Genomic DNA, 21053 nt, shown 5'->3' with positions numbered 1-21053 from the left:
CGATACGATTACACATACTGCATGTGTTCTAGTCAAAGGGAAAACTCGTTGCCACATCGAAGCTGAGTTATATGTTTCTGGCACGCCGTCTACTCTTGCAGAACTAGGTTGTTTAAAATTAGATGTTTTGGCACAGCTAATGTGTTACAGACTCCACGGCCCCATTGTATCATGAGTTACCCTGCGAGTCCCACCTCTACTCATTGATGAGCTCTGAGCTCATTGATCTCACCCAAGAGTATGGCCAGCTCGTCATTCGGGGTGCAGCTCTTAACGCGCCTCTCGTTTGTGTAATCTCTTTTAGAAGTTGTGCGTCGATCTAAGCGGAACGAGTTGTGGTGTTTTGTTATTCTGAGGCACTCGCTTTTGGTACCTGGACAGGGCCAGGGATTAGATTACTTTCATTAATTACACACACTGGCGTTAGGATCAGGGGTGCTGTTTCACTTGTTGTTTGGTTCAGTTAGTCAGTATAGTTACTCAGGTTTTATTTGTATTTTGTTTCACTCTGAGAAGATAAATTAGCTCTAGTTTAAAGTCCTATTTTGATTTGAGCAGCATGCACAGGCCCGTTATCAGTTGTATTTCGTCTCACTTTTTTGTCTCTTCTTTGTTAATAAATAATTTTTGTTTTTACCAAAAAACAACTGGTTTTACGTTGCTTCCCTTTCCCCTCACAAGCTGGAGCATAACAGGGTCTTTTATTTGAGTCACAATACAATACGATACGATACAATACGATACGATACGATACGATACGAGCCGCGACAATACGATAAACTTTATCGTCCCTGTCAAGAAATTAGTCTTGGACTCGAAAAACAAACAACAACCCACATGTAAAGAGAGTAGCACATACCAAACACAACCTCAGACGACCTATATTCTAATAAGTAATATGGGTGATTTATAAAACTAGTTGCAAGTGTTAATTGGGAGATACTGTGGCTGTCCAGCTAAGGCGCTAACTAGCTTTAACATGCCGGCAAAAGTCAGCAAAATATTTTGTTCGTGCGTACGGCTACTTGGCCTGCTATCATTTAGCTGACTACCTTTCAGGGAGCTAGCTATCACAGTCACTATGCGATACGATGCGATTACACATACTGCACGTGTTCTAGTCAAGTCGAGTTATATGTTTCTGGCACGCAGTCTACTCTTGCAGAACTAGGTTGTTTAAAATTAGATGTTTTGGCACAGCTAATGTGTCACGTACTCCGCGGCCCCATTGCCTCAAATGTCAGCACTTTGAAGCTGGTTTGCTGTCTGCCAGCATCATTTGAATGTCCAAGTTCAACCAAGATGACCTTCATTCAAAAAGTCAGCGCGGCGATTCTTTGCCTCTTCAAATCCACTGAACAGAACTTTCATTGAAATTCAGAGTTTGGTCGAAAAATTAGCTTCTTATAAATATCCCTAAAAACAGAACTCGGGGGGGCGGCAAGAAGCACCAACGGGCCGGTGAAACAAAATGTCAACTTTAAGCAGCTTAAATCTGAAAGCGCTGTAATCTTAATAAAGCTTTCCGACTCACCGTCAGAGAAGTGAAGGTCATGCACATGCCTCCAAACCCGTTCATCGCCAGAGCAAAGAAGATCAGGATGGACAGATCTGCAGGAGAAAGAGCACATTAGTGACACAGACAGACGTGGTTGCTCTGCTGACTCGAGGTACTCCCACACATCCCATTTGATTGATTAAAGTGTCCCCGCTGAATCAATACACCGTGGGCCTACGTGCCTGTGTGTCAATGTGCTGTACAATATGTCTGCCCTACAAAAGCAGCAGTGTGTGACGCAGTGCAGCCCCGGAGCGAACATATGATGCTGTTAAAGTGATGAATGTGGATGACGTGAGAGTAGGGACACTTACTGCTGGGGTCACTGGCACCGTAGGCGATGAGGAGGCAGGAGAAAGCGAAGCAGGCGCTGGGAACACAAAACAATGGGTATAAATAAAAACAGAAAAACAACAACTTACAAGTGAAATATTGACTTCTGTTTTTCTCTCAAGCCTTACCTGCCCAGGAGGCGCAGCTTCCGGGGACCGTATTTGTCCATGACGATGCCCATGGGCAGGGTGATGGCAGACAGCAGGAAGGAGCCCACAGTGAAGGCCAGGTTCAGCATCTCGTCCTGGTCCTTGCAGATGGGCCAGCCGTTCATCTCCCAGTACTCCTCCTCCGGCTCAGCTGTGGTCATGTTGGTGATGTTGAGGCTGGTGCTGTTTTCTGGATGATGGAAGGAACGGGAGGAGAGAGGAGAGGATGTCAGACTGGAAATGTCAGGTAAAGAAACACTGGATTAACTGGATCTTAAAGCTGCGCACTGTGGCTGTACTGGTGGCTCCCAGTGACTATGAACTTTGGAAATTCAACAACTAGAAATTCTGTAACATTGTCTGCACACAACATATTTAAGTTGGGGAACCAGACTGTGATGCTTTATACCCAGTTAGTAAATATGTACACTTTGGTAATGACTGGGAGTACGTCTACACCAAGATACACTTTTAAATCTTGAGGTTTTAGTGTAATATCTTGGCAGATATAGGAAGGAGGGCCATTAAACAATGCACAAACAATCTTGGTTCCCAGAAGATTAATCCTGATAAATGAGTGATTTCTTAACTTTCGATATAACACCATTATCGGGTCAATACTTTGCTTTATTACAACACACCTGCTAAACTTATGACAATCCACGCAGCCTCCGGTATACTCTCTGTTGGACAATAAAATCCTATTTTGTGTAAAGATCATATAAGATAAGATAAGATAAGATAGATTTGATTGATCCCCAATGGGGGAAATTCACTTGTTACAGCAGCTCAAAGTAAAGGACGAGGGTAAAAATGTTAACACACATAGCAAAGAGGGCAGACATGGTAAATATTACACCTGGTAAACATTAGCACGTTATCATTGTGCACATGTTAGCATTTAGCTCAAAAGGGCTATAGCTGCTAGCAAGCCTGTAAACCCTTCTTGTGTTTACATACTACACACTGTGTGTGGTTTTGGTACAAAAACGTAACCGTCCACAATACGTGAAAGGTGCACATAGTGTATATATGTACTATTAATATTATTATTGTATTTTGTTGTCTTTTGGTTTTGCAATTTTTAATCTATAACCTTTTTTTACCCTTGTCCTTTACTTTAAGCTGCTGTAACAAATGAATTTCCCCCAATGGGGGATCAATAAAGTCTATCGTATCTTATATGATCTGTATACAAAATGTTATGGTCCAATGAAATAGGTAATTTGCCCTTTAAAATGGTCAAATGCAAAGTCAAAGAAGATTGCAGGTGTGTTAGCATGCTAACTTTAGCCTCTTTAGCGTTTTTAAATTTGGATTAAAAAACAAAAACAGTTCCTACATTAGCTCCACCTCACTACTGTATTATTAGAATGCTACTTTCACATTATGCATTAAAATAATAATCCAAAAATAGAACACTATAAAATCTACTTTTCTGTTGGATTATTGCTTATAATTAAGTTCTTTTAACTTGTTATATTTTTCCACTTTTTCCTAAGTAACATAAAGCTACTGAATACTTACTGCGTTAAACAAATGGCTAGCTAGTAGCACGATAGCTCTATGTTTTCTAGTAATGCTCAGTTTATCTCTGACTGAAAAGGTATCCCTATCCATCTTTAAAATGTTGTTTAAATTGGTTGAATCTGAGCTATGAGTTTGTTCAACGTTGAAAGTTGGAGCTTCAAACCAGCCTTTGTGTTTGTGTTATGCTTCAAAAACCATCTTTTTCTCTCTGTATTGATTATAAAAGCAACACCTTAAAAACACCTTCTGACTTGTTCATTTGTTCTAAAGGTTTTGGTGCGATCTGAAATAAACACCTTTCAAAGGAGCACATTTCTAATGCTCCTCTCTGAAGCCTGAGCTTGGACATTCACCCCTCCCTCTCATAGAGCTGAGCTGCTGACTTAAAAGCCAGGAGCCTCATTAAAGGTCAAGCAAACACACCGGAGGAAAAACAACACAATACGAGGTAAACAGGTGCCAGAAATAGTCAGAGCTGACCCCCTGCGTGCACGTTGGAGGGGAACAGTCTCACCAGAACACACGCGGCCCGATCGCTCGTAAACAAAGTCCGCTGAGTTCAAGTGGAGTCTATTTCTGTCTATCAGCTGTATTAGCCTGTTGCCTGTGGTGAAACTGTCGGTATCAACAGACAGACTGACAGCGGACAAAAGGCCCGAAGCAGGAAAACAACTCCTCGCTCACCTTGAGTTGTTTTTGGTTCAAATGCCGGAGAACAATAGAGACCGACTCAGCAGTTACAGCATATTTGATGTCTGGGGGAGGGAGGGGGGGGCTGGGTATAAAAGACTTAGTCATCAAGTGTTTTTCATGATTACAGTCCTGCGGGCAAGTTGTCAACAGCAGCTAAAGTCCCTGCTGCATCCAACAAACAAGAGAACTTAAAATCTGCTTTGCTGGCCCGCTGCGCTCTCGAAGGAGGGAGCGATGCCGATCTCTGCATCTGTTGAGGCGGCTTAAGGTTAAAGGAGCGAGGGGAGGGGGTTGGTGACGTTGGTCGCAGGGCTGAGGGGAACAACAGGAAGCTGTTATGCGATATCAAATGCATCCTGGTGCAGAGAGTTGGTGTGAGGATATACAGCAAGTGGGTGAAAGGTACCAAAGCTTACTGAACATCTGCTTTGTTGTTCTAATGCCAGCACATAAATTCAGTGAGGGCTCGAGAGGATTTAAAAACAAGCAGCTGCAGAAAAGACGGCTTCGATGTAACATGAGGATGTGAGCTGTAATGATCTGAGTTTTATAAGAGTCTACTGTCATACACGTGATATCAGTACATCCAAACTTTGGTCTGGATCAAAGCAAATGGAGTTTGATTGGTTGCCATTAAAGATTTCTAAACGTCCATCTAATCTAGAAATAAAGAACAAATGTGGAAAAATGCAGTAAGAGAGTAAAAGACCTTCATAATTAACTTCGCAATTTTACTAAGACAATGGACACGTTTTGGTTTGAAACGAATCGTTAATAACTTTGAGAACTCCATTAAAGATGTTGTTTTATGATCAACAACAACAGAGATGGGAAGTTCGACTCTTCTCACCAACTCAAGTTTGTATGAGTCACTCGAGTCAGTTCCCTAGAGCTTGAATCCCCCACCAGCCCAAGCGCCCATAGAGCATGCACACTAAGACTTCCGTCACCCGATCGGGCTAACTTGCGGTTTAGCGCTCCGCTAACATTAATGGGGATTGAATTTAACCTTCTAGACCTACTGATTGTTTTTGGACCTAAATGATCAATTTCTTTTTCTTTTAAGGTTTTTTGCCTTTCATGTCTTTATTGAGAGGACAGTGGATGGTGTTGGGAACGGGGGAAGAGAGTGGGCATGACACCAGCAAAGGGCAGAGGGCAGGAGTTGAACCCGGGGTTGCCACATCGAGGACTATAGCCTATATGGCTGTCAATTTAACCGCTGAGCTAAACCAGCTCTTAACTGATCAATTTCTGATAATAAAGCGAGTCATTTCCCAGGTTTGTGACGCTCGCTTTGTGCCCTGCCGTGTAGGGAGAGCGGGTACTGAGTAAGTGAGTGATTCAGTGAGTGATTCGCGTAACTCGAGTCAGACCTGTTGGAGCAAGTACTGAGCTGAAACAAGCGCCAAAGTGGTTGTTTTTCTCACAGGGCGAGGCTGAGACGGTGGTCTCGCCTTAAATTCGCAGCTTGCAGCGGCTAGTTACAGGTAGGAGGGGTGAGTCAGTGACGGGTTAGTGGAAATGAGGACTTGTGACTCCTGAGTCAGCAAAAAGAGTCATTTATTTTGAACGAATGACTCATGACTCACACATCACTACAGAGAAAGATTTCATTGCCCAATGAAGTAGGTCATTTGCCCTTAAAATTGTCAAATGCAAAGTCAATCAAGACTACAGCTATGCTAGCAGCGCTAAGGCTATACAGTTTGAAAAGAGTGGGATTGTGGAGATTAGATGTGAGAGCAACTACTCCGGCCGTCCAGCACGTGAGAGGTCAAGTGACAGAGCAGAAAGACCAAAGAAGCTTTGGGTGGTGGTCGGGGATGAAGGGCGATATAACGAACCCAGGACCCCCAGGGTTCATCCTCTGTCAACCATGAACGTCAAAATATCATGCTCACCGATTACAATCAATAGTCGCAGAGATGGAGTGACTTTGACGATGCTAATGAAGCGCTAGTGCGGCTAAAAGCTTCTGTATCAGCTATCAAAAGCTGTTTGTGATCAAACCTCGCTGTCAATATGGAGATTATGCGCTCAACCTTCTGATTTGAGGGGAATTGCGCTGACTGTTGAACTAACAGCAGCGTTGGTTCCCAAGCTGCCGCGTCTGCTGACTAATCAAATGGCTGCAGCAGACCTGAGTCAGTAAGGGAAGAAACTCCGACGACACACACACGTAAGTACAAGGAAGTAAACTCACAGGCTGAATAAACCTGCTCGACCTCAACATCTGTGTTTATGTTTCGCCAAATTCCTTGTTTTACGCCGCTCCTTCCTCTTCACCGAGCCGCTCCTTTACACGCAGCAGATGTCAAACAGACTCTCCTCCTTGACACTTGTTTTGTTTAATGATTACAAGGATGTACTAACATCTCCTTGGAGTCAATGTTGTCCCTCTACATAGCACCAAGACACATGACTCAAAACATTAAAACAACAAGCCTCAAACCTGACATGTATAGTAGTTCATACACCAACAAATCAGGTATGGTTTTCTTAGATAGATGCTCTGCTCCTCGGCTGCTTATAGAGTACATTCACTATTATGCAAAGGTTATGGGGTCAAAATAGGGTTCAAAGGTCATTTACTAACAAATGTGCAGGCTACTGCAGCTACTCAAATCCCCAACTGTTTTCCTTTTTGGCAACGACGTCCGCTTAGCTCGCACAGACCACAAACAAGCTTCTCTAATCTTTCAGAAACAACCAAGAACCTGAGCGAAAGAACCGTGCAGACGGGAGGACTCACGAGACGAAGAGGGAGGTGAGAGCAGGTGATGATTTAGATCAAGGAATGTGCATCTTTCTGTGTCTACTGTGTGGCACACACGTAGGCTACGAAACCACAACACAGCCGTGGGAGAGCAAGCTGTGCTGAGCGGCTGAACAACAGCAGAGTTTCACAAACAGGAGAAAGAGCATGATGTTTAAAACAGAGCACAGTTAGACATATGAACATGCAAACTCAAACCTCTGTCCTGCCTCCTGTCTGACCTCTCTGTGTAAAATACCTTCATCAGAACATACAATATTATGTGTATTTCTGACACATATGCTGACGTGCTTTATTCTTATTTACTGCCATGCTGAATTGTGTGCAACAGATCAATTATTCAGCAGTAGTCCTCCCTTTAGTTGTGCTTTTAGACCCCATAATAGATGGTCCAGATACAATGCAATAAACGCAGCGATCAAATTTTCAATCCCAGTTTGCATAATTCATGAAGCCCTGAGAGGCGAGAGAAAAAGTCTGGTGATCCATTCACTACATCTGATCTAAATTGTTGACTTGACTTGAAAACAGGTGATAAAATGATGCTTTTTCCAGCACAGTCTTTGAAAGTTTCCTGTCAGCCTTTAGTGTTTTCATTTCTCCATGCACACAATACATTCAACGCCAAAACAACGGTAATGTAAGCTAAGTTGCTGACTCAGAATATACAGCTTAAGTAACCCAGTAGAGCATCACCTGTTTTCTAAATTGTTTTCTGTTGCTTGCTTTTGGCTTGGCCCGTTTTAAACTGCAGTGTACCAAGGACAGGCTGAACAACACGTTTTCAGATTGGCAGGTTTGAGACGTCACAAACCTAAGGAGCCAATCCCGTTAATGGACGGGGCGACGCTATGCATATCACTATGTGTAACCTATGGCAACCACTTCAGCGATGCTCGAGACAGCTGTAACCATCATTGTCATTTTTGCAAACTCACTACTGACTACTAACTTTAACGTTACTGCTACAACAGTTGCCACTAAACGATGTCAGAGACGTGTTTTGAACGTACTACATATATATACACTTTAACAGTGAATAGTAGATTAGTGAACATTTCAGTTAGCAGAGCTCAAGATGATGCTGCAAAACCCTGTAAAAGCTGATTAAATGATAGGTTGACCTTTTTCGACTCTAACTGAAAACAACAACTGAAAATAATTCAAAACAACAGCAGCAGGGTTCTGCTAAACTTGCTGCAAACAATGCCAAAAATGTCATGAAGCAGCTGCAGCTGCAGATTTTGCAAACCAGAAGCAGCTCAGTGCTGCACGTTTGCACATTTCTTTGCCCTGAGGACAAACGAAGCCACTGACTAGACTGTAAGAAGTTCTCAGGTTTCACCTTAAAAACAACGTCAACCTACTTGACCTGACAAAAACAATGTATGTTGCACCTACTTAACCTGAGCTGTACAAGTAAACACCAAAGCTGCTGATGTGGGGTCAGGTCACTGCGGTCAGAGCTGAGTCAATGGCAAGAGAGATACTTAATCCAATCAATAAACAATTTAATAAAACACCAGTGGATCGTTAGCTTCCATTCATGGTAAATTAAACATGTTGTGTTCATTGAAAGAGCAAGAAATCAGTCACCTATGAGGAGTTAATACAGACCAAGTTGACGAGCTAGTTAGAGTCAACTACTTGCTAGCTAACGTCACTGGTTAAGAGTGTTATAGGATACAACAGTAAAGGCTTAAATTCCAAGCTAACCGTACTGTTTGCTACTGCAGGGTTAGCATGCTAACTAGGTAGGCTATGCTAACAATTTAGCTTCCCAGAAGGCTATACAAGGAAAAGTGTAAATTCCAAGATAAGTTATCAAGGAATTTAAGTGGTTCCTTTTATAACGTGTAACACGAGGAGCATTTGAATGCTAACGTTAGCTGATGTCAAACAGAAGCTAATGGTTTATCAAACATGTTGTTTATTGTTAAAATATAGCTCAACGTCCCACCAGGTTTTCACTATTTAATATTTTTTCAGCTGCTCGTCTCAGGAAGGAGTGAAACGATTATCTACGTGATAAAATTAGCAAAGCTGGAACACAGCACAACAACATTGTAACAGCACGTTAGCTTTAGATACCAATCCCATCTGAGCAACATGTTAGATAAATGGCCGCCACGTGAATATGGTCAACAACAGTGGCCTCAGATTGGGTCATATGATGACCCTATGTGTGTGTGAGGGGGATAAATCCATTATAAGACTTCTTATGCACAAATTAACCCTGCAAGGCTTTCATCACTGCTCCTTTGTAGGAAACAAAGCGAGAAATACTCAGACAGAGACTGAATCAGCGGATCAAAGAGACAGTCTGTGTGATGGGCGCTGTGGAGAATGAAGGGATGAATGGACTCATTCACACGTCCATCTGCTTGCACGGAAATGAAGACAACTGAAAACCTCGCTGATGACGGAAATGAAGATAAGCTGTCATTTTAGCATGTTTTGGTCTGACTTACATCGCTGCTGTGACAATGAGTGGTTACAAAGTACGGTCTAGGAGGAAACTAATAAAGCCTCACTGAGTGGAGCAGCTGCCTCTGCTGCCTTTAATCTTAAAGGACAGAATAAAACAACAATAAAATAACCTGATGTGATCTGTCTGCTTTGAAGGTGGTTCTGAGCCACCCTTTTGCTGCCATAGTGACTTGTTCTCCATGAGGAAATCCCTACTGTCAATAGGATCAATAGGAATCATTTGCTCATATGCAGGTGGCCGTCCTCTCTGAGGAAATAAAGCTCTCGTAAAATGAATGAGAAAAAAAATAAAGTAGGAGTTTGCAGCTGGTTATGAAACAAACTGAAATGAATAATGCTGCCTCTGTACGAGCTACAAACGCAAACCAGACCATCATCGACAAGACTGATTATATCGTTGCCGGGGGGTAGGTGTCAGACTAGATGATTAACTTTGTGCTGCAAAATCAGCCTTTTTTCTACATTTTCCATGGCTAACATTCACAGCGACTTGTTTGAAGTGGTTGAAAAGAACACGACTTGATAAGATCAGCGAAGAGAGAAGAGGAACCACTTTGTCCACAGGGGTCGCCAAAATCAACACAAACTAAAAGTTCCTCACAGGAGCTTTAAATCTCTGAACAGTTTTTGTCCCAGCGGCTCGTCCCTCAATCACGCAAGATCGTCCCATTAGCATCCTATTCAAACTGAAGCTATTTGTAGCGTCTTTAAATGATAGGTAACTTTATTATTAATTGTTGTAGGTGCAGCAGAAGTTGAAAAAGTAGATGCTGATTGTCTCTTTTCCCATTGCCAGTGAAGTATACTCCTGTCGGTCTCTTTTCTGCTGCCTAACTGTCTGACGTCACAAATGCGCCGGAGACAGGGTTACTAGCACAACACGTGAATCTCGGACTGAACTTTCAGCAGTTAAAGTTGGATTATGGGTAATGTAGGCACTATGTTTTGACAGTATCTCAAGTTCTACAGCATGGATCTTCATCCTTATTTAGATTGTCAACCGTGAGTGGATGTTCTGTGGAAAATCTTTCATCTTTTTTTTTTAATGTCAAATGTTAACCTGAACTTTAGTAGAACTATTGTAGTGGAGTGGAATTTTTAAGTTTAACTTTTAAAAGTCACCCACCTTTGTTAAATATGATAACCCATGTATGAGTGACTCACCTGGTCCTTTGCACAGGTACGAGTAGAAGCCCTCAGACTTGAGCATGATGAGCAGGGATCCCCAGCCCAGGAGCACGGCGGAGAAAAGCAGGTTCTCGATGACCGCCGTCACCGCCATCCACCATCGGCGGGAAAAAGCTGTTGCCAAGGTGGGAGCCATCTCAGCTGGTTCCGAGGTAGCACTTCACTGGCCTGAGAGGGGCAGAGGGAGGCTGCTAGAGCCTGCAAGACAAGGCAGAGGGGAAAGTGAGGAGGAGATGATCAGGAGGGTGCAGAATTGTTTTTAGGTTAAGTATTTAATATGACAGGAACCCTTATGCCTGTTTATAAACTTTATTTCTTTCTTTGTCCAGGTTGTTTGTCTAAGCAGTATTTCTATTTTTTTACTTTTTAAAACTGTTGTTGGAACATAAAACCAGAGTCAAATCCTTTATATGAATACACCTCCTTGCTCACTAGAGCTGATTTTGATTGAAAGCTTGACTTCCCAATTAATTGTTGTGAATGACTCACTGAGTCTGGATAATGTACATTTCTTTGTCTCTGCCTGATGCTCATGGTGAGGAGGGACTCCCACAAACAGAAAACAGCTGAGACCTTTGAGGCTCAAACCCCTCCTATAAATATTAAAAACTCCCGCCTCCTCACATATCTGATTGGCTGAGGGGTTTAACAATTCTTCTCCTATTGGCTGCTGGTGACATAGCTCGTGCAGCAGCTACACGTGAGGTCGATGTTGCGTTCAAAACCCGTGGGGGGAGACTATTGTGGGGTCTTTATTGCCAGAACATGTTTTTTTCTGCTGAGCATTAAAGTAAAAATTCAATATAAAGGTTCTTAGTTCGACACTAGTAGCCAATTTACAAATCTACATAATGCAATTTTTCTAAATTTTATGTAAACAATTCAAAGTGTAAACAAAATTTGATTTTGTGAATAAATACTTAATAGGTTGTAACTAAATGATGTTATTGCCCTTTGTTTGTACGAAAACATAAACATATAAGTTTCAGTGTTAAAGCGGATCTGTGTCGAGTGTGACTAATGTACTTTGGTAAAAACAAGTTTCTGTTTACAGAAAACTCCACTGCACGTGAATGCAGCACGAGCTCCAGCCGGTTCGAACCAGTGCGGCGCGAGACTCGGTGTCATTTAACTGTCAACGCTCGCGCTCCGATGATACAGTAGTTGTTGTATTTCCGCAGTTAAGAGACAGCTTCTTAGCTTCGTGAGTTTATATGTAATTAGCTGCCAGGCTAATTATAGTTAGCCTAATATGACGACATTAAATAACATAGAAAAACAAAAATACACACAAACATTAACGTAAACCATTGTGAAAATGTATATATTCGCTATATTGACAAAAAGTATACAATATTAAATTGTAGTGATTACAAGTGAAGAAATAATAAGCTATTTTATTGTGAAATATGAAACCGTGGAGCAAATAAGATACTAACATGACCTTTAATAAATCCATTATTTAAAATAATTCGCAGCCGTTTTAATGTATTTCTTTATGCTGTATCCCACAAGTATGAACTAAAAACAGTGATAACTTTACGCCGTCCCATTATTTCACATGACATACTGTTAGTAAAACTTGATGTCACTCATCGCCACCAACACAGAGGACAATAAAAAAGGCCAAAGAAAATAGATAACATGACTCGCACAGTCAAGACTTCCCTTTAATGTTGTTTTAAAGCAGTTAGTCATCGTACTGAGAACAATAAGACAAAGTATATTGCGGTGAATGAAGAGCAGCGTTAGAACTGGTCTGAACTGGACTGAAATCATCCGCACAATACACCCCCCTCCACCTACCCCAATCTGCATCTCCAATCTCCTCCCAGCACAGGATCAAGTTAACATGAACAAAACATCGGTTTTCCGGTTGTTTGTTTCAAAATAAGAGTCTCATGAGTGTCGTTTTACAAGGTATTGACTGTAAGATAAATGCTCCAATTTAGCTACAAATCTTTATATTAAGGCAATCATAGCTTGAGTTTTGTTTGTTTTTACCAAACTGTTTAAACACATTTTATACTGTCTGAATCTGGAGCTGAAACAAAGCACATTCCATATTCATTAAGGAATTGTACAAAAAAAATAAATCAAAAAAATAAATCAAAAATTTAATTAAAAAAAAGAGAAAGAGAGAGAGAGAGAGAGATTAGGAAAGGTTTACTTTTCTTTGTTAATAACACAGGGTGGATTTTTGAACAAAAAAAGGGGTTATACTTCTACTCCTTTTCTGACATTTGTGTTTACTTTGTTGAATTTTTCAACTGAGATTGTTGTGGAGGTTTTCTGTTCATCCTTTTATTGTTGTTATTTTTATTTAGTTCTTAATCTACTTACATTAACAGTTTTTTTAAAGACAATCGATGCTTTTATCTTGAAGGCCTTTTCTATACTTTTCCGGTTTTTATCTCAGTGACTTGACCCATATCTACGCAAGAGGCGCTCAGCTGTTCAGTATCAACAACAGTATGGGGAATTACCATCATCACGCTGCTGAAACAAAGACAGTTAACTGGCAACAACAACTGGCAAAGAAATAAGCTTCCAGATACAAGAAAAACTTCTGTTACTGAGCTGTTTCACAACTGTCTTTGTGAAATCTTATTTAATTTGACGAATTAAATCAGAACTTTTGACCGTCACTGCAAAATGCAAGGAAACAGAAGAAAGGGTTTGTATTCATGATGAAAATGAAAAAAAACTGCCAGTATAATCTGTTTTAATCTGATCTATTGTGTGTGCAAATATACTGGATTAACACACTGATCAGAGGAGAGGAAATGACTGAGCGGATAAAAACAATGTTAGACTTTAAGTTGATGCTGCAGGCTGTTGCAGCTTCCTGTCTGCAGCCATTAAACAAAGACAATACAGTCAGGAATAGGCTTAAAGTGTAGGAGAAAAAACGCTCCCAGATGATGCCTGTGTCATTGGAAGATGGTGATATATTTTGTGAAATATGCCAAAATATGAGTCAGCCTCTCCTCCGGTGAAGTGCAGTGTGCGGAGCATCCTTGGTGCGGACATCCTACCTGAGTCCGTGGATTCAGGGGACAAAAAGAGCCGCTGCGTCCTCCGTCAAATCAGCTTTAGCCCGTTTGAATGTCCCTCGACGACAAACACAAAGAGCAGAAGTTGAAAATCACAAGTAGGTCGTGTCTTCGGTGTCTTTGAATCAGTATTTCCCCTTTCACCATCATTGCTGCCGATTTATAGCAGCGCAGCAGCAGTGCACAAACAACACTGCTTCCCCATTGGTCGGTGGGTGAGCTAGAGACCAGCAGAAGCCAATCAGAGGGCTCCAATAATATTACATGTGTGATGTTTCTCAATACTAAAATATTGTTGGGAAAACAGTTCGCTGAGGTTTGTTTGGACGCAGCCTGAACAGGTCGTTATATGAACACAAGTAAATTTTGTGACTTTTCTGTGAATTAAAAACTGAACTTCCGGTCTGTAAAATAACTAAACATGGGCAAATGTGAACTTAAAGGTAGCCCTCTTCTGAAGTTCACAATGTTATTTGGTTTAATGAAACAACACCCCTAAAATAGTTAAGAAATTGATAATTTAGGGTTGTACAAAAACAAAGCAAACTGTGGTGCATTTTGACAATTTATAAATCCTCCCATATAGCTTTCAAGCATATTCAAAAAGGAGGAACAATAGCCCCAAACCTCCTGGGGATCTATCTTCTGATATATCCAGAGAAATCAATATCCTTTAGCTGTGTGTGACAAATGGGCTTATATACTTACACTCCGCAGCCGCACCTACAGTACATGTAGGATATAAATCCTGCCTTCAGCATGCGAGGTGACTCACTGTTTACCTCTAACTTCATGCCTTACGTTTGGTTCTTACAAATACAGCAGAGGTGGGTTCACAAAGTCCAGAGGAAACTGCAGCTGAAAACAGAGACCGCTGAAGGGATTTTCACACCGAGGGCGACACCTGGTGGCTGCTTCTGACAAGGACAGTTAGTGTCACAGTTAGTGTCCTACAATGCCATTCATTTTTCCACCTTGCGTATATAAGCCCAATTTTCACTTCATATTAGCTTTACTACTAAATGCTCTGCTAAGTCTTCCAGCTAGCTGCTAATTATGCATAATTTCAGTTTTTCCCAACTAAGATCGGACCTGCTCTGCCAATTAACCTTTACACGGCAGCCATTTTCCTCTGATGTCACATTCAGGGTGGAAACTTTAAAATCCTTACAGGTTGCAAGTCGTGAATCTGATAAATTAATATAATTTCACCACTTCCTGATTGACACCAACCGAAAAGACAATGGCTAGTACTTAGTTAACTGTGTAGCAATTTGGGGTTCGGTGTCTTGTCCAAGGACACTTTGACATGTGACTGTAGCAGTCAGGGATCGAACCTCCAACCTTCCAATTGAAAATCTGGAGTGACATCGGGCTGTATTTCAACTTGAAACAACATATTTGAAAACTCATTCGCTCATTAGCTACCATCAGCTAACATTAGCATTCAATCACTTTTTGCCTAACTAGATAGTGTAACACGATACGGGAGCAACGGCCTAAATTCCTTGCTAACGGTGCTGTTAGCTTGGAATTTAAGCTTTCCCTATGATCTAGCTTTTTGGAAAGCTAAACTGTTAGCATAGCCTACTGGTACATAGGTAGAAAGCTAAAATACTATCGAATGGTAACGTTAGCAGGGAATTTCAGCCTTAATAATACTACTAAACAGTAATATTAGCTAGGAAGTGTTTCACGCTAACGTTAGCCGATTTCTAACGATAGCTAATGATCAAATTTGTTGTTTTAACTTGAAATATGGCGCCCTGTCCCTTCAGATTTTCACCATACATTGTATTTTCAGTTGCTGATTAATCGTGAAACAGTAAATGATAATGATTTGTCAATTTCACTACGCTTAAGCAACTTCAAAGACTGCATCTGGAGATAATACAAGCATTTAAGCTTCCCACCCTGAGTGTGACGTCAGAGGAAAATGGCCTCCATGTGGTGAATAGGCAGAGTGACGTGTTGCTTGTTTGAAAAACGGATCGAACCGGATCTGTCTGTGAAGTTAAAAGACGTACTGTTAGCTGCTTTAAGTAACAGTACAGAGGCAGTATTATGTACACTACTTAAGTAAAAGTACAGTTACATCCCACAACTGTTTTTGGATTAAAACTCAGGACCACCAGGCACAGACTCACGGGGTCAAGGGGTCAGCAGGCCCCTAAGCTAAGGAGTCTTTATGAAGTCAATGTACTGAGTGTGACGTAGGGATGATGAAATGTAGCATTCTTTGTACTGTTGTCCTGTGAACAATGATGAACCTAATCTCCACAGGGGATTTGGGTTTCTAGAAGGATCTGGAGAAACATTTTAGTGTAATCTGTTCCAGTTGAAGCCTAGAAAACTGAAGTGTGTTGTAGGCAAACACAGCTGTGACAGAGTGAAAACACAAAGAGCCAAATATCCGTTTACTTTTCAAATTTATTTGTCAAATCTTTAGTATTTTATCTTTTAGTGTGTTGGCATAATTATACATCGGTGTGGTGCGTACAGTAAGTCAGGACTGATAACAGGAGTGCATCTGTAAATCAATAGATAAACTTAGGATTGGGTTTGAATAAAGCTTATACACACAGCGGGAGGAGGCGTTTAGGTGCTGCTGGGAAATTTAAGAAATGGCCACAAAGACTGGACTCTATCAAGGAGGTATTTTCTTATTATTCCACATTAATCTGTTGTATTGCTATCAGACAAGGCACATGAACAAGTTTGCTTTAACAAACAATACTAGAAGCTTTTTCTCCCCAAAACGTCATCAAACCGTCACTTGGCTTGAATCTCTCGTTTACAACACAGAAAACAAACTGTACATAAAGATCTCCCTCCTGAAAAAACATTCAAAACTGACAGTAATATCTTATAAATCATACAACACAGAATCACTATAAATCAACATGGTCTTTGGCTAGTAAATTGTAAGTGCAGTAGCACAGTCCTGCCTCGGCATGTTGCAGCGGCCTCGAGCAGAGGAAAAAACAAAGTTCTGTTAACAAGTGAGATTTGGAAGAAAAAAAACATTTTGGAGCTCCTCTCAAAAGTTTTTAATAACTTTTCAGAATCAGCCTTTGGTCAGAGTGAGAGATGTTTACTGTAGAACTGGTCTATAGGTGGCTTTTAACCTGAACTAAGGATGCAAAAATATCGTTTTTTAGTCTGAAGTTAATGAAGGATTTAGTCTTATAACAATCTAAACGCTATTTCAATTGTTTTTTCATCCAGAAAAGGATTAAATTCTGGAGAATTTATATGAGAAGATGTTTGTGACTTTCATTTATATAATAGTGCATTAAATATGAAGCCAGTGCCAGGAGAAGATTAGCTCAGCTTAGCATAAACACCAGGAAATAGCTAGCCAGTTTCTGTTTGAAAGCAACACAAATCCAACTCTCTCATCAGTTATGTTTACTACTTTAACATCTTTTGTTTCATTAAAAACAAACAAAATGTGGCGGTGAGGTTTTTACCTCTGATCAGAGTCAAGCTAGCAGTTTCCCCCTGAGCTAAGCTAGCCATGCCCTAGCTGTAGCTCATAGTTAGCATACAAACACAAGAGTGGTATCGGTCTTCTTGTCCAAGACTTGGCAAGAAAGTACTCCTACAAAAGGTCAAATTATGAAGTACAATTGAGCATAAACTAAACATTTTTTGCATGTTTTTAAGTCATTAATATTCCATTTAGAACAATTTTGGCAACCTTAATTTTTAGGATAACCGTCCTAGTTAGCAAGCTAACTCAATTAACCTGCTGTAGGGCGATACTAGACTCCAAAGGTTAAATATTAATGACTTAAAGCAGTTAAGGACATTTTACTGACTTCAATTTAGAGAACTACCCGCCGATGTGGGATCTCGTTCCAGGGACATGTGCTACAGTGAGATCACACTTCTGTTTTTGACACATATTTGAGTTAAATCCAGATTTTATGAACAACAAAACTTCAGTAATAAGGCTTTCAATTGTGAGTTTTACTCTTGTATTTTTGTTCAAATTGTTACAAACTCTAGTGGCGGTTAAAAAATATAGGCTCAAACCCTAGTCAGGTGTAGCCATCAGACCAGTTCAGTCATAGCGGGACAGACGCTCCAGAGACAACAGGCAGGTGAGGGAGGAGAGGTGGAATAACATAGGAAATGTTGAGGACTACAGAGAGAGAGAAGCCGGGCCTTTGGCTGAGCAGGTTATGTAGTTCTGAATAAGGTAAAAAAAATATCCAGTCAGAGGGTGACAGGGTTTCTATCTACACTTAACTCGACTCATTCAGGTGCAGAGTGTCATGGTTTTCATACCTCAATATACAGCTCATCTCACTAATTATTAATAAATTAGTCAAGGAGAAAGGCACAGGCAACCTGGGGTCAAATAACTGCCGCGCTCCATCGTCTTTCTTTTCACTTTCCTCTTGCCTTTTCTCGCGCATCGCTCACATACTTGGTTCCTTTTTGCAGCGTTTACGTCGTATGTACTGAAATCCTTTTGACAAGCTCCCTTTCTTTTGAAAACACTGTAAAACTGATTGTAAGAGTCACAGACACTACCCGCCTTTTCATGCAACATTTGATTGAAAAAATGTTCTTTTAATCCTCCAACACCTCATCTGCCATCCTACATACTGTCAGCCTTGTTCTTAACACCTTTATGCTTTAACAACACGCAATCCAATCCTGTAATTAGTGTCAGCAAGACGATGAGTAAGCCTGTAAGTCAGAGGAAAAGTAAACAGGGAAAAAAGAGAGGCAACAACTAACCCTGATTTTCTTAAACAATCTCCTTCTACTCATTCTGTCTCTTCCCTCATCGTTGTCTTGGTCATGTTCCCAAAAAAAAAAGCACAATAAACACAGACGGTGCAAGAAAAATGCACCAAAAATATTTGTTATTCCTTGGCCTCATATATAAAAATCAGAATATTCAAACAGCAACAGTATTAATCCCAAAAATATAATATATAAACATAAATATATCAATTAGTTTTGCTTGATTTTTTATTTGTTTTTTAATTGGAAGCACTTAGGCTGAGGCAGAGCGGGGTCTGCAGTCGTGTGATTGGAGGATGGGAGGGGTCGAGGGTACGAAGGTCCCGGTGTGCGCTCAGACCGGGCATCATCTGGAGTTCAGTCTGGGAGCCGTCTGGAAGTCAAAACATCACGTCAGAGGTGAGCAGAGTGACCAAAGACTGTACATAAGAAGTGGACGTTGCCTCCTAATTTAAAGAAGCCAATACAGAAGTGCCTTAAACCTGTACGCTTTCTTTGGCCAGCAGGGGGCGACTCATTAAAGAAACAGAAGAAAATGGCCTTGTTTCTCAACTGATTTATCACCTCAGAAAACATTTTCCTTCCGAGTTTATGGTCTCAATCTCTAGTTTCAAGCCTCCTTCAATACAGCATATTGTTCTTTTTCTGAATTATGCTCCCATTGAGAGTCAGTGGATGAAAAAGCAGGGTAAATGGAAAACTTGCGATCGCCACATGGCTACAAAGACAACTTGAAAAAGTTCAGTTGTACTTAAACACGTATTTATAAGTAGCTACATTTTATTTAAAACCTTTTTTTCGCCAGCCAAAATTAGCATCCTAATTATTATCTGAATTACCTTAAATTACAGATACACTTGGCTAACCAAGCTAACGCTAGCAGTAGGTGATAACTACGTGTTTGCTAATCCCTTGCTTCTCTTAGCTCTACCTCCCCACCCAAATATGGTCAAGAAAAAAAGAAAATAAAAATGAAAAAATTATTAAAATTTGTAGCAATGACTGTATATAAAGATGGACGCATCTCCATCTCCTCTTGTACAAAAGTGAAGCCAAGTGTTTGTTATGTCTCCTCTCCGTTCCTCCTCTACTCTGCTACTCGGGAACCAAACGGCTGCAGGAGCCCGATTTGTCAACAGAGCTGTCAATCATGAGGCCACACCCCCTTTTTATAGCATCAAATAACTAATTAAAAGTAAACTTGTCAGAAAAATAAACACATAAACACATAAATCAGCATGATAAGAACTAACTATAATGACAGAAACTATGTTTGAGAAAAATGTATTTTGATTTTATAGTTTGACTCATGTCCCATCTGTTAACATGGAGGAGGCGGGCTTTATGACCTATACTGCAGCCAGTCAGCAGGGGGCGATAGAGAGGGTTTGGCTTCACTTTTAGGGAGCTGTCAAGTCGTCCATCTTTATGTTCGGTCTCTGATCTGTAGTCCATAACTAATGGGTGACATCACAGTGGCTACATCCACTTCGTATACAGTCTATACTTCGGAAGTAAACAAACTACAATAACAAATGTTTAATTCAACACTAAAGACCGATGTTGATATGAACCAGACATCTCTGACTGTTAAGTGCTAACAGACAAATAAGTGAATCGTTGTTTATTGTGTTTTTTAAGTAAGATCTGAATTAAACATTAATGAGGATTTTTCAGACTCACCACAGACAAGTGTCCATTCTTAGCTTTGGCCACCAGCAGTTCTGATCCAGGTGTGAAGTCTATGACGCCCTCCTTCCCCTGCCCCACTGTAAACTTTATACTGGAGGAGGAACAGGGATGTACAGTTAGACAGGTCTTCTTGCTTTTTACAGATTTAGTGTGCAGGTGTGGAGGTGCAGCACACACAGTGAAAGAACCAGTATAAGGCTTTGCTTTAAGAGCAGCATGACGCTGATTTGTGCTCCTCACCTGCCCTGGTTGATGTTGATGCTGTTTACTTTGTCGGCACAGATCGCAATCTTGGTCAAAGTCTCGATCACGTGGTCGCTCTGCAGGACCACATCTCCCTGGGAAGAAACCACCGCACAGATTCACAGTTAAAACTCACAGTACACTCACACATTTATACTCGAACAAAGCTACACGAGAGCTGCTTTAGTCAGAATGATGGTTTCACCTTCTGCTTGTTGTCGTCACTGGGCACGTGCAGAACAAACAAGCCGTCGCTGAGAGAGCTGACGGAGATACCTGCAGGGAAGGACAGTGTTTATTAGAAAGAACCCGATACAAAAGACACCTGCCCCCTTTTTCTACTGATGACCTGCTGTTGACCTCTGACCTTTCAGAGCTCCGTAGTCGATGCGCTGCTTGAGTTTTCCCTCCTCTACGATGACGGCACTGTTGGAGGTGAGCAGCAGCTGGCGGGGTCGAGCCTTGTAGCCTTTTCTGTCGTACTTGGTGACGGGCACAGCGTACTGCACACAGAGGGATGACGGTTATAATTAGAGAAAAATAATGTCAAAAACCAAACGAACGTGGCTTTAAAGGTT

The 21053-nt window shown here is 41.1% G+C and overlaps 2 protein-coding genes across 4 annotated transcripts in view; both read right to left on the bottom strand.

The window, feature by feature from the left end:
- LOC138604643 (large neutral amino acids transporter small subunit 4-like) overlaps nucleotides 1–13893 on the bottom strand; it is a 36833-nt gene extending 22940 nt beyond the window's left edge. Inside the window, exons 1-5 of the mRNA XM_069676598.1 lie at nucleotides 13759–13893; nucleotides 10697–10918; nucleotides 2020–2230; nucleotides 1873–1928; nucleotides 1535–1611 (exon numbers count right to left, since the gene is read on the bottom strand). Coding sequence (XP_069532699.1) covers nucleotides 1535–1611; nucleotides 1873–1928; nucleotides 2020–2230; nucleotides 10697–10856 — 504 coding nt within the window. The 5' untranslated portion in view covers nucleotides 10857–10918; nucleotides 13759–13893. The remainder of the gene's footprint in view (nucleotides 1–1534; nucleotides 1612–1872; nucleotides 1929–2019; nucleotides 2231–10696; nucleotides 10919–13758) is intronic.
- Nucleotides 13894–16186: 2293 nt separating this feature from the next.
- The window catches only part of LOC138604551 (unconventional myosin-Ic-like), a 76750-nt gene continuing 71883 nt past the window's right edge, over nucleotides 16187–21053 (bottom strand). For all 3 annotated transcript variants that reach the window (XM_069676483.1, XM_069676482.1, XM_069676481.1), the window contains exons 28-32: nucleotides 20843–20978; nucleotides 20681–20751; nucleotides 20473–20570; nucleotides 20224–20323; nucleotides 16187–18913 (exon numbers count right to left, since the gene is read on the bottom strand). In XM_069676483.1, coding sequence (XP_069532584.1) covers nucleotides 18887–18913; nucleotides 20224–20323; nucleotides 20473–20570; nucleotides 20681–20751; nucleotides 20843–20978 — 432 coding nt within the window. In that variant the 3' untranslated portion in view covers nucleotides 16187–18886. The remainder of the gene's footprint in view (nucleotides 18914–20223; nucleotides 20324–20472; nucleotides 20571–20680; nucleotides 20752–20842; nucleotides 20979–21053) is intronic.

Source organism: Semicossyphus pulcher, unplaced genomic scaffold (assembly GCF_022749685.1).
Source record: "Semicossyphus pulcher isolate SPU_LCO1_2020_fin unplaced genomic scaffold, fSemPul1.0.p SCAF_26, whole genome shotgun sequence".
Lineage (NCBI taxonomy): Eukaryota > Metazoa > Chordata > Actinopteri > Labriformes > Labridae > Semicossyphus > Semicossyphus pulcher.
Note: the sequence above shows the minus strand (reverse complement) of the source record. Positions and strands in the feature narration are given on the sequence as shown.